General features: G+C 41.9%; 1 protein-coding gene across 1 annotated transcript in view; it reads left to right on the plus strand.

The window, feature by feature from the left end:
• The window catches only part of LOC124982044 (PH and SEC7 domain-containing protein 3-like), a 419607-nt gene that overhangs the window by 374371 nt on the left and 30903 nt on the right, over nucleotides 1-14333 (plus strand). Inside the window, 1 exon segment of the mRNA XM_047548202.1 lies at nucleotides 8770-8913. Within this exon segment, the coding sequence (XP_047404158.1) occupies nucleotides 8770-8913 (144 nt within the window).

The raw sequence follows: 14333 nt of genomic DNA on the forward strand, positions 1-14333 counted from the left end.
AAAAAAAAAAAGTTAGAAATGCACCTTGTGGAGGTAGGCAGAGGCCATTCTGCTGTGACAGAGTACCACTGACTGGATCATTTATAAGGAAAAAAATGTATTCCCTACATTTCTAGTGGCTGGGAAGTCTGATTTCAGGGTTACCTGATGAGAGTCTTCCTGCAGAGTCCTAACACGACAGAGGGCATCCCTTGGTAAGGGGCGTGAGCAGGAGAAAGCTGAGCATCTCAGACTCAGGTTTAGAGCAGCCTGCTCCTGTGGTAACTAACCCACCATCAACATAATGACCTTAGCCCACTGGTGAGGGCGACCCCCTCACGACCTAATCACCTCTTAAAGGTCCCACTTCCCGGTCCTGCCCGTGGAAATCAAACTTCAGTATGAGTTTTAGGCAGGGGCATATTCAGACCATTGCAGGCCTCTTTGTCATGTGTATCATTTGGGAGGCTTCAGTGGTTCCTGGGGGTCTTTAGTACAGTGGTTTTTAAGCAGAAGACTCATATGGTCAGATGTGTACTTTAGAAGTGATTCCATTGCAATATGACAGAAGCATTAGAAAAAGATACTGCAAGAAGCACAAAGGCCCCTCAAGGAATATCTAGTAACCTAGAGGAGAAATAGCTAAGTTAGTTGTTGAGGAAACAGGTAGGACTGGAAAGAGTACAGAACAGATGTTCTCATGGCTAAAGTGGAGGAAGAAGGGCCATCGCCCAGGACTGCAGGGTCGGGCCCGGCTTTCGGAACCTCACCTCACCACCCCCTCATTTCCTCACATTGTTTCTTTCCGAGTCTTTTCCTGGATCCTTTTCTTCTTTCTTTCTCCAAGTAGTGTAGCCCATAGGGCTCGGAAGTAGACTAAGATACCTGAGAAACAACATTTTAAGAAAAGTCATTTAGATAAAAATAACCAACATGGAGAATGGTGTGCTAAGAAAAGGGAGAAGATCAGGTAAAATAAAGACAAAACCTGCCAATAAGAGCTTGCAGTGAGGTCCCTGGGTAAGCTTAGCAATAGCATTTTTGGTGGACTGATGGAAATAGACTATATTGATCTTCTTTGAGAGAGGAATAGAAGATAGTAAGGAAGTGAGGGAAGAGAATATGCACTAATCTTGCCATAAATTACAAAAATCAGAAAGACTAGTAGTAAAAAGAGAAGCACATAATTTCTAGAAAGATTCTTTTGTGTTTTTCCCTTCATTCATAAATATTATTAACATGTATTGGGTGGTTATTACATAAGCATTGTTATTACTGCATTGTTCAAATATGACCAGAAACACAGTTGAGAATAGAAAGGACCAAGCCAGCTAACTTACAGGACAGAAAGGCGTTTAATTTTCCAAGATAATAATTATGACCAGAAAGTATGCTGGCCAACTTCTCCATCTGTCCAACCAAAGTACAAACCCATAAAGGCAAATCCTTCCCTGCTTTAAATTTGGGTACTCAGCCATATATCACATACACAGTCACAAGTGGAGCACATAAACAGAAAACCATACTATAGGAAGTTAGGGGAGGAGAAAATTGGAAGCAAACAATGTCTTCAGAAGTTGAGTTTTCTTCATTCACTTCCCTGTGGACTTTGCATTAGTTGTCATTTTTTAATAGATGGGTCTTTCTCACCATCACTTCTATAAAAGAAGCAGGACAGAAAGTGCCCTGGAGTAAAGAGGGGCTTAAGCATGTCATTCGCAGAAACATAATGGATCTTAAACCTACATTGGAGTTCTTCCCTGTTCTTCTCTCACTGTGGAATGTACCTTTTTATTCACTTCCTAGGCCCTGCTGTCCTATTTGTATTTGAGCTACCTCCTAGTAAGTCACAGGCATATGGAAATGTATTCCTCTATATGTGTTTTTGCCAAGAAAACAGGCAAACAAGCACCTTTATCAAACAGGCTCTTTTTTTTAAATTTATTTTTATTATAAACAAATGGGATACATGTTGTTTCTCTGTTTGTACATGAAGTAAAGGCATACTGTTTGTGTAATCATACATTTACATAGGGCAATGGTGTTTGATTCATTGTTATCTTTTCCTTCCCCCTCACCCCTCCCACCCCTCTTTTCCCTTTATACAGTCCCTCCTTCCTCCATTCTTGCCCCCTCCCACCCTCCATTATATGTCATCATCCACTTATCAGCGAGATCATTTGTCCTTTGGTTTTTTGAGATTGGCTTATCTCACTTAGCATGATATTCTCCAATTTCATACATTTGCCTGCAAATGCCATAATTTTATTATTCTTTATGGTTGAGTAATATTCCATTGCGTGTATATATATATATATATATATATATTTTTTTTTTTTTTTTTTTTTTTAATAGATGGGTCTTTCTCACCATCACTTCTATAAAAGAAGCAGGACAGAAAGTGCCCTGGAGTAAAGAGGGGCTTTAATAAGCATGTCATTTGCAGAAACATAATGGATCTTAGACCTACATCAGAGTTCTTCCCTGTTCTTCTCTCACCGTGGAATGTACCTTTTTATTCACTTCCTAGACCCTGCTGTCCTATTTGTATTTGAGCTATCTCCTAATAAGTCACAGGCACATGGAAATGTATTCCTCTATATGTGTTTTTGCCAAGAATATGTGTGTATATATATACACACAGTTTCTTTATCCATTCATCAACTGAAGGACATCTAGGTTGGTTCCACAATCTGGCTATTGTGAATTGAGCAGCTATGAACATTGATGTGGCTGTATCTCTGTAGTATGCTGATTTTAAGTCCTTTGGGTATAGGCCAAGGAGTGGGATAGCTGGGTCAAATGTGGTTCCATTCCAAGCTTTCTGAGGAATCTCCATACTGCTTTCCAGAGTGGCTGCACTAATTTGCAACCCCACCAGCAATGTATGAGTGTACCTTTTTCCCCACATCCTCTCCAACACCTATTGTTGCTTGTATTCTTGATAATCGCCATTCTAATTGGGGTGAGATGGAATCTTAGGGTAGTTTTGATTTGCATTTCTCTTATTACTAGAGATGTTGAACATTTTTTCATATAAGCCAGTGTCTTACACCAGAACCAAAAATAGAATGCATAATCTTAAAAAATATTTTTCTTTATTCTGGATATGCATCCACAGAGATACAAAAATGCAGTGGGGAATACATGTAATATGATCAGTGACAGATTCAAGATTTTAGGTAAGAAAGCAATAAGCCAGAAAGAAGCATCCTCCAGTGTCACCTAAGACAAGACAGCTCTGCTGTTTCAGGAACTTAACTTCTAGAGAAAGGGATGAGATGAGTAGTATCTCCCTGCCACCACCCGTTAAACCACCAAGGCTTTCTGGGTCTCCGTTTTCCTTCTGGAAAGGAGGAGGTTCTAGAATACGTTTAAGGCTGATGGTTTCCATATTATGGCTTCACTTGGGTCATCATTTAATCTAAAAGAAAAAAAAAATCTCACCACTGAGGGTAACAGGACAGTTTGGAAAGCATGATGTAAAACCTCCCACGTGGTGACAAGCAGGTCCTGGAGGGGTTAGTTCACACACAGCTGGTGCAGGAGAGAGGTGTGGCCTTCACCCGTGGTCACTCTTGCCTGTGTCTGTGCAGAGTCAGGCGGCCCTCGACGCCCCAGCACTTCACAGGCTGGTTTCTCTTCAGCCCAGTCCGTCTCACAGTGCTGTAGACGTTTGGACCCGGATCACTCTTTATTGTGTGAAGCTGTCCTGTGAACTGCAGGGTGTTTAGCAGTGTCCCCAGCCTCCACCCAGTAGATGACAACTGCATCCCCGCTAAGTTTAATAACCAGAAACATCTCCAGACCTTGCCAGGTGTCCTCTGGGGTCAAATCCACCCCCTCCCACTGAGAAACCACTGCAGTGACCCGGTGGTTCTGCCTCTGTGAGACTGGCCACCTTTCCTTTCTCCATGCCCCCACAGGCTGGCCACCGTTCCCCACATGCCAGGACCCTCTTGGGTAGCTGCAGTTTATAAAATATATGTTACAGCAATGTGAGTACCTTGCTCGGGGTGGGGGAGAGCTGAATAGCATTAAGGAAAAAAAAATTAAACGTTCAATTAGAAGATTATTTGGTATTTTGAAGACATATTGTTCATCACCCTGTCATTTATGAGCTTCTCTCTAATTTATTCTTGTCTGCCATCCAAAACATATTAGTCTCAGTTATTAAAATTGATTATTGCCAGTGCAGTGTGGTTCTTCCTGAACAAGCCCACTCTGTAGGAGTCACCTTCTCTAGTTGTTTTTCATGGCAGGGTTGCCAAAGCACATTTTTCTTCTTCTGTTGGGGGTGGGAAAACTAATTTGAAAACTTGAAGTTTTTTTTTTTTTTTTCTTCCCTCCTTCTGGAGACACAGAATTTCATGATTAGCCTCCTTCGGGATCTATTCAGGGCCTCTTTTATACCCACCAAAGCAGTCATTTTCAAACTTGAATGTTCACAAGAATTATCTGGGGACAGTATAATATCCTGCCAGGTGGTTGAGATCCAGTCTGGTGCCTGGAAATTTGCCTGTTTCTCTCTCACGTGTCCCAGATGACTGGCCAGCAGACAGTGCCGCTCACACTGAGACGCTGCACGCTGTCAGTTTCTGCCTCCCTCAGGTCTGTTGCTGCTTCTCTGGATACTTGTACCTCATGAAGTCACTTTCCTGATTGATATCTAGTTCCAGTTTCTTTGAATTCCAACTCTTCTCTTACAAAAGTTTGAACCAATGAATAATCACTAAATATTAACTTTCGGGGTGCCGACCAAATGGTGAACACTGATCAGGAACCACGGCGGGTCCTGTGCTTGCTCCTCACAGGGAAGTAACCCCACCCTCCTCCTCTCTGTGGTTGGACCTCAGGTTGTGCTAAGAGCCTGGGGAGGGACAGGACTTGGGAGCCTGGCATTTCAGTGAAGGAAGTCGCTCTTAATGGTTGCCTTCCTCACTGGCCAGAACCGTACCCCTGCACCCCACCCAATGTCACACCTTGTCACCAAATCCTGCCACTTTACCTCTTAAGTATCTTCCACATCCTACCCAATGTTCCTTACTTCAGGCTTTTGTCGTCTTACACCTAGATCACGGGGTTTCCATTTTAATCATTCACCTTATCAATACTAAATATTTGAGCAATGTGTATTTTTAAATAAAATATACCCCATGCCCTGTTGCCAACCCGGATAGTAAACCTTAACACTTCACAGTACTTAGATTTTAGAAAATAATCTTTAAAAATTTCCCAATGCCTGAGAACTCCGATTAGAAACTTTTAGAACTTGTCAACAAATTCAGCACAGTTATGGGATACAATGGTTTTTATGAAATTTAAAATTACTTCTCAATACTGATTTTTAAAACTCTCCTCACTGGGTCACCTTGACTGGAGAGCACATGCCTCTTTTTGGAAAACTCTGGCCAGGACATTTGTATGGCCACTCAAAGTACCTCTCCCCCCACCCTGGCTTTCTTCCAGTCTACCCTTCCCAGTTCCGAGTAAAACAGATCCAACTAGGATGCTTTCCTTAACAGACTCACTTTTGGGGGGGAGTGGGGGTACCGGGAATTGAACTCAGGGGCACTCGACCACTGAGCCACATCCCCAGCCCTAATTTGTATTTTCTTTAGAGATCGGATCTCACTGAGCTGCTTTTCCAGAGTAGATAGGTTTATTCATTTCTTGGAGTCTGTGTTTAATATACAGTAAAGATTCAATAAAGCAATTAATTGAATCATGTGGAAGTGTGTTTAAGGACACTGTGTTTAAGGTCTTTAAATTGTGTTAAACCTGAAATGATTGAAGAAAAATCTCTCATGATGGTGCTTTCAGCAATAGCCCTCTCATATGGAGTCAATGGCACATTCTTTATTCTAAAATCCATACCTCTTGGGTTTGATAGGTCTCAAGCATCATAGATTTTACTTGTAATTTGCACTGCCTTATAAATCATCTTTCTCCCTTTAAACAGCACAGAGGAAGTAGTATGAGCACCCTGTGTATTCAGCTGCTGTGAATTGAGGGACCTGTAGGTACAGTGAGCTTTGTAGAGATAGTTACAGCTGTGGTCTCAGCTCTTGGTTTATAAGCATAAGGTATTTGTTAGTGCCATGTACTATCATCTCTGCTCCGTACCTTACTGGACACGGGAAGACTAAAGGAAAAGGGGAAATGATCCTTATTTTGCCTTCAAGGAATTCGTACTCAGTCAAGGAGGTAAAATTCACGCCTAGGTCAGAGTGTGCTTTGTGGTAAGCAGATGGCATATGCACTTAATGCTGTAGTAACTGGGAAGAGATTGTAAGGTTTGGAGCATGCAGGACACATAGACCTGAGTGCAGCCCTCCTGCTGGAGAGCCTTGGCAGGAGGCGTGTGGGAACCTGGGGACCCAGGGAGTCTGAGGAGCTCTGAGTGCATCGAGGTTGGTACCAAAACACTGGGAAGTAGGTTTTGAAGCTTGTGTGTGTGTTTAGCAGCCCTTTGGGTTTAAGAAAGTGTTTCCTAGTGGACTTAGGATTTGAAGTTGGGAGGATGGACTCCTGCTGTGTCGGTGGCCTTGAGCAGGTGCTTGAGTTCTCTAGGTCTCTGTTTTCTCCTGAGAGGACAAGGTTAGAAGGGGCATGGCCAGGTTGTCCTCAGAAGGCTTCCGATTCCTAGGACTCCGTTGCAGTTGGGTGTAAAAGAAGGTGCGAAGGTGTTTATGGGATACAGTGTGATGTTCTGACACATATGTCCGTGGTGGAGCAGTTGAATCAAGCTAGTTAACATATCTGTCAAGCCACATACTTATTTTTTTTTCTGATGAAAACATTTGAAATCTCTTAAAAAGTTTGTACTTATTGATTTATCAGTATTGGGGATTGAACCCAGGGGTGCTTAACCACTAAGCTACATCCCCAGCTGTTTTTATTTTTTATTTTGAGACAGGATCTCACTATGTTGCCTAGGGCCTCAATAAGTTGCTGAGGCTGACTTTAAAACTTGTGATCCTCCTGCTTCAGCCTCCTGAGTCACTAGGATTACAGGCCTGCTCCATCATGCCCAACTCTCAGCAGTTTTGAAATATATAATACATTACTATTAACTGTAGTCACCATGAAAACAAAAGAATTCTTGAATTCATTCTAATTGAAATTCTCTGTTCTTTGATCAATATCTCCCCAATCCCCTTGTTCCCCCATCATTTGTAACCATCATTCTGCTTTCTACAGCTATAAGCTTGATTTTTTTTTATATAGTTCACATATGAGATTGTACATCATTTGTCTTTCTGTACCTACCTTCTTTCACCTTAGATAATGTCCTCCATTTTTATCCGTGCTGTGGCATAGGATGGAATTTCCTTCTTTTTAAAGGCTGAGTAGTACTCTATTATGTGTACATATCATATTTTCATTATCCATGCATCTGTTGTGGGGACACTTAGGTCATGTCTGCATCTTAGCTGTGGTGAATAAGGTTTCAGTGACCACAGTGTATACCTGTCTGGGTTGTCTTTGAGTGTTTGGTGGCATTTACGAATGAATCTTGTCATCTTTCTTTCCCTCCACGTGTTCTTGCTACCTCTTCTGTTCATCTTTGCACTCATTGTTCTCTGCTTTTTAATTTTTCATTGTTTTCTATTTTGATGGCTTTAGAGTTGAAATTTTTTTCCCTCATTTGGCTTTTCTTAAGATGTACACTATTAACAGAAATTCCTAAGATATTATATGTGACTTTATAATTTCTGGATGTCTTTGCCAGAAAATTCTCAAGGATGTTACATAATCTTAATTTGGCATTCATAATTATTAATTTTCTGGTAGTCTTTTAAATTATTCCCCTCATTCTGCTTTGAAACTTACATTCTAAAATTATGTTGGTGTTATGTAAAAACATACTTATCTCCTCATTTAATCAATTCTTCAGTTGCATTTACCTTTTTATTTCTTATACATGTAAAATTTATAATCAAGAATTTGGATAATTTACATGTGAAAGTGGAATAGTAAGCTGCCACACCACTTTAGGAATGCAAGAGAATTCCAATGTCTTTGTCTCAAGACTTTTTAAAATTTGGCAAGAGGATTCAGTATCATATCTTTTTAGGTTGCTTATTGCCAAAGAGGTATAAATGGTACCCCTAGAATGGAAGTCCTCTGACATAGAACCAACCATATTATATTGGCACATGGAACCTGTAACAATGCTGTTCAGGCAGCAGTGAGTACATTTTAATCAAATGATTACTTCAGGTCAATGAAGTTGAAGGCAGTGAGACCCTCTGCTACTTTTGAGGGGAAGAGTGTAGATAGCACATTTTTTTAGAACAGCATATGGTAGATTTTAGAGAAGTATTTCTTTGCAGTACTGCTTATCTCAAAAAGGAAAGAAGTTTACAGATAGACTCTCATTCGTTCTGATAGATAGACACACAGGCAGCATTGCTGAGTGGGCATGAAATTGAGAAGCCAAGTTGTGTGGCGCTCAGGTTAGGCACTTGGCTGTTCATATGGTGACTTGTCTGTTCTGGTTTCTCTTCAGAGGTCTTGTCCCAACTTGGTGACATTGCATCTCTTACAGGCTCTGAAGCCATTTGGTTTTGTAGTAAGGGGCCTGGTTAGGGAGGCTGGCCTGGGTTGACATGCTGGGAAGAAATACACCCACACTGGCCAGTTGGAAGGATGTGTCTCCTGCAGAGGCACCTTGGACTGTCCTGGTAAATGAAAATCTTCCACCATAAAGGATTTTTAAAGGCACTCTACACTTTTTTATTGATTTCTTCCCTTTGCACTAACTGGTTGAATAATTTCCCGCAGGAGGAACAACTGAAATCTCACGAAAGCAAGCTGAAGCAGATCACCACGGAGCTGGCTGAGCACCGCTCCTATCCCCCTGACAAGAAAGTCAAAGCTAAGGATGTGGATGAGTACAAGCTGAAAGACCACTATCTGGAGTTTGAGGTATGCTGCCCTGATGCTAGCGAATGCTTCTGCTATGCTTTGTCCGTGAGAGGAAAGGTTTTTCACAGTTACTGTAATGGTGAGGAGCTCACCTCGCCCTGGCTTTAACTTGGGAGCTCCTAGCATGGTGCCAGTCCTGATGGCCGTGCACGTTTGCGATTCCACTTATGTGCCAAGCTAACATCACAGACGTACTGCCAGTTTATTCCTTTAACAGCAGGCAGCGTGCCTACTTGGAATTCTGTTCCTGCTGTGATGTCAAAAAACAAAAAATGCAGGGGGTCTTCTCAGGGTGGACAGCTGCTCTCTCCATGTCCTTGTGTCCCTTCCACATAGCTAAAGTCCAGATCAGGTACCGGGGAGGACGTGAGCAACAGGGTGATAGGAAGCATCAGCTTTCCCCTCCTGTTCTTGTCGATAGGCGACACCAGTGTATCTTCCCTCTTCCACTCACTGCCCTTCAGAAGAGGATTCTGAATCGTGGCACATTCGTGTACGACAGAAGCGTGGTTCTTAGGAAGAATGGTGAGCTCAGATCCACGTGACGCCACACAGAAAGGCAGAAAAGTCCAAAGCAAGCCAAAGGCCAAGTAGTTCAAATGGTTCCTTCGTCTGAGTTTTCTTCCACATCCATGTTACAATCCTCATTTCGCCTCCTTGGCCACCCCCTCAGACCCTTAAGGTATCTTTGACCCCCCCCGCAAAAAAAAAGTTAAAAATATTTTTCTGTTGGATGTGCTGACTCCATTCTCTGTGGCTCTTCGTGTTCATTGCAGTTCTCGTCCCTTTATTTCCCTCTTTCTTCTCTTGGTTCTCCTTCAGTCCCATCTTACCATCCTCTTTTCTTCTCCCCAAACACACCTGTGTACCTCCACATCACTTCCTTCTGCCTGGAATGCTCCTCCCATCTTCCTTTCTGTAAGTCCTGCTCATCTTTCCAGGAACAGCCCAGATCCTTCTGTGGAAGCCCTCCTCTGGACCTCCAGCTGGGATTAACCCGCTGTAGTTCTTACCGCAATTTGCTTTATGATAATGTCACGTATAAGCTTGTCTCTGTATCTGTAGTGGATCCCGCATCCCCCTGCATGAGACTCTGAGCTCTCAAAAGGCAGGAACCTCAGGTTCATTTCCAGCCTGTGCTTGCTTAATGAATTAGACAGGATTTCATAGAAACCTTCCTGAGTTTAAAAAAAAAAAAAAAAAAAGTTCTGTCATCAAATGTGGCACTAGAGCTCAAAGATGGCACTTCCCCTGCAGATCCAAATGCTAGTTTTCTCCATGGTCAAGCAAGTCATTGCTGTAGTCAGATGACTATCCCAAGAGGAATCTTTCTTTAGATATAGAGGTCTGAGTTTGCTGGCAAAAACTTTAGAAGCCTTGACAGCAAAAGACTTGATAAAAATATTCAAAAGAAAAAAAGAAAAGAAACAAAAAACAAAGTAGCTCATCTTTCCCCAGACTTGTTCATTCTTGGGAAATGAGAGTTCTCAAAAAGCAATCATTATTCTTCACACTTCTGGAGTAGCTTTAAGCCCTAGACCCATTTGGCTTCACACGTTGTAATTAAATTTCCCAACACCTCCGTCCCCTGCTTCCAGCACTCAGCACCTTGCTTTGAGCCCTTGACTCTGAAGGGAAGAGCAGGCAGGGCAGCCACAACATGGAGAGGTTGCCGCTGCTCGGTGCACACCCTGCTTGTGGGTCTTCTGTGGTGCCCTTTGTCTGAAAATGCAGCCCAGCCAGCTCCGAGAGTTTTGTTTCCTGACCTGAAGTTAGACCCCGCTTTGTGAGACGAAGCCCTTGCTTTCATCAGATTGTCTCAAGGAGCGTGAAGACTGCCTTCCAGGCAGAGCCAGGCTCACTAATGGGTGCAGCCTGTCAGGTTGGTGTCAAGCTGCATTAACCTGTGTGGGTCAGAAAGGTAGAAGGTACTTCACTTTGTACAGATGCCATCTGAGAGGTTTTCCATACAAGCACCGTTCTTTGAAAAGCGAGTCGTTGATTTTCACTGAAGGAAAACTGGAGTAATGGATCATAAAGAGTCTGCTGTGCTATTATTTCAGCCACCAGAATTGGTCTCCTGTGAGGGCTTGTGGCAGTCCTTGCGTAACATCCCTCGCTTTATAAGCATCATTCCAAGTGGTTGCTTCATTCCCCAAGTAGAGGGTAGACATCTGTTGGCCAGTGTGTGTATTTTGTGCAGCGCTGTATTCCCCAGGTCCTGGAATATTGACTGAGTGCTTGATACAAGAGCCACTGAGAGACTTCATGAAATTTTATCATTATGTATAAAAGATAACATCACAGGAAATAAGTCTCTGAGAATCACTTAGTATCAGTTCTTTTTACAGACTAAACAAGTCTCATAAGCAGGTGAGAACAGACGGCAGGGTCTGCAGTTCAGGGGGCCTCCGGTGGGCAGTGACAGAGGAGATAGCCTATCTGCGTATTCAGCCGTGAGGAATCACAGCCTGGTTTAGCTCTCTCACTTGTTCCTTCGTAGGTCATCATCAAGAGACTCCCCTGGTTTCAGGGCAATTGTTTGTCACAAGTCTTAATGAGGAACAAAACTCTTATTTTGGCAAAATAGCTGTTAGTGATAACACCAGGGGTGTTCCTAAGTTTATGCATTTCACAGCAGTTTCTATCCCGTTTGCTTTGAGTATAGACAGTTCTTCATGGCAAGCCACATTCTCCAAACCTTTATTCACAATCAGTGATTAGAAATTCCAGTAAATTCATAGGTATAGTGTTAAAAGAAGACGACATAGAATATAAGAAGACTTCTATGTAAACCTATTAGAAAAGGACTCATTTTTACCTAAAGCAGCAAACTTCACTCAGAATGGGCTATGACTGGCCAGATCTGTGTTTTTCTCTTCATTGACTATTAATAAGCAGAGAGAAGGGGTAGAGGATTTTTTTTTTTTTATTTTGGGTTTTAAATAAAATGCCCATAGTTGTGACTGTTATTTTCTTAGGTTCATTTGGAAAATCTAATCTTACTTTGGATACAATGTTAAACATCACAAGTCTCAATTGAGAAACTTGATGTTATTTTGCAAGTTCTTGAAAATAAATATAAGAATTTGCCTCATATCTTTATAAATCATTCTACTTTATTTAGCTCCTATTTTACTTTTAACTGTTTTTATTCATCTCCATGCTTCTGATACATTAGGAAAGGTACGGTTTATATCACATGACTTGTTTGTCTCAGATTTAAAACTTGGAAGACTCCAGGCAACCAAAACACAGTAGGTTGAACCATGCAGGAAGCACCACTAAAGAAATTCCCATCATAGCCCTGTCCTTGGCCCCAATGTTTTGACTTTGTTTCTTCTGCTTTGAAAGCAACCATGATTAGAAAGGGAAAATGATGTTTATTCCCAGATATTTTTCATGTAGCATGTAAGATGTTTGTAATCGGGTTGAGTGATCCTTATGTTGAGCTAGTCCTGAGTCGGGGCCAGGAGGAGATACAGTGGCCCAAACCCCTTAATGTGACGTGGGCTCTAAGATCTACCGAAGAGAGGGACTACTGAGAGTCAGGTTGATCTAGGGCTCCCAAGAGTCTTTGTAGAACTTGCTGGAAAAGAGTAGCCCACACGATGCAGATGAGTTATAGGTGGCACAGACATGAGGTCAGCATGTTTTCTGTGGCCAGCACAATGTTGTACTTGTTTTAATTGCAATTTTGAATTCATTTAGAAGGACAAGCTGTCTTCTTCCCACTACTCCTGTTACATCACATCCTTCAGCTTTCCACTTTGTGTTGATGGCCCGGCCACTGAAGGCACTTGAGTCTGCAAACCCTATCATGGAGGCTGCAGCCAGTTGTGTTAGTTGAGTATTATTTGGATTTTTCAACATAGGCTTAGAAGCAACTGTTCTGATGTGGTTCGAATGTGTCTCACAAGGTTCATGAGTTGGAATCTTAATCCCTGTAGGACAGTGTTGGGAGGTGGTGCCTAACGAGTTGAGCCCTCCTGCCCTCTCTTGCCCACTCTTATCCACTGACACCCTCCATTGTAGAACCATGCAGCATGAAGGCCCTCCCCAGAGGCCCAGCTGTGTTCTTGAACTTCCTCGCCTCTAGAACCACCAGCCAAATAACTCTCCATTCTTTGTAGTCAGTCTCTGTTACTCTGTCGTAACCCCATACCACAGGCTAAGAAAATTGCTACTGAGGGTGGGACTGTAATATCTGAAAATGTGGAAGTGGCTTTGGAACTGGGTAACAGATAGAGGCTGGAGCAGTTTTCTTTTTTCTACCTTCCCTCTCCTCCTCCTTCCCCCGATCCCCTTCCTCTGATCTATTAATCTCCCTTCTATTAATTTATTTTTTAGTGGGAGCATTATAGTTAGAGACAAAAGTGGGATTCATTGTGATGGGTTCATCCGTGTGCATCACATAGTTTCCTCAATTTCATTCTGCAGTTCCTCCCCTTTCCCATCCCTGCTTTCTCCTCTCAATCCCCTTCCTCTTCTCCACTGTTCTCCCATCTATTTTCATAAAATCCCCCCTTTTTGTAAATTCCTTTTTTTCTCTCTAGCTTATACATATGAGAAAAAACATTTGACCCTTGACTTTCTGAATCTGGCTTACTTCACATAACATGATGTTCTTTAGATTCATCCATTTACCTGCAAATGACATGATTTCATTCTTCTTAAGGGATGAGCAAAATGCTGTTGCATCTATCTATCTATCTATATATGTGTGTATATATATGCATCTATATCACATTTTCTTTACTCATTTGTATAATGAGGGACAACCTGGAATAGTTCCATAATTTGGCTATTGTAAATTACGCTATTATAAACACTGGTATGCGTGTATCGCTATAGTATGCTGATTTCAATTCATTGGAATAGGAGTGGTTTTGGTGAATTCATTCCTGGTCTTTTGATGAATCTCCATGCTACTTTCCAAAGTAGTTGTACTAATTTGCAGTCCAACAGTGCATGCATGAACCTTTTTTCACATTCTCACCAGCATTTATTGTTATTTTTATGCTTTTGTGCTTGTTTTATTTTGTTTTGCTTTGTTCTAGGAATTGATCCCAGGAGCGCTTGACCAGTAAGGCACATTTCCATCTCTTTTTATTTTGTATTTTGAGACAGGGAAAGAAAGTTGCTGAGGCTGACTTTGAACTTGTGATCCTCCTGTCTCAGCCTCCCACATGTTATTTGTCCACTGGCATTCTAATGGGAGTGAAATGAGATCTTGGTGTAGTTTTGATCTGCGTTTCCCTGATCGCTAAGGATGTTGAACACTTTTCGGCCATTTAATTTCTTCTTTTGAGAATTGTCTGTTTAGTTCATTGGCCTTTTTATTGATTGGGTTATTTTTTGGCTTTGTTTGTTTGTTTTTTAGTTCTTCATATATTCTGGATATTAACCTGTGCGAAAAT

Source organism: Sciurus carolinensis, chromosome 4 (assembly GCF_902686445.1).
Source record: "Sciurus carolinensis chromosome 4, mSciCar1.2, whole genome shotgun sequence".
Lineage (NCBI taxonomy): Eukaryota > Metazoa > Chordata > Mammalia > Rodentia > Sciuridae > Sciurus > Sciurus carolinensis.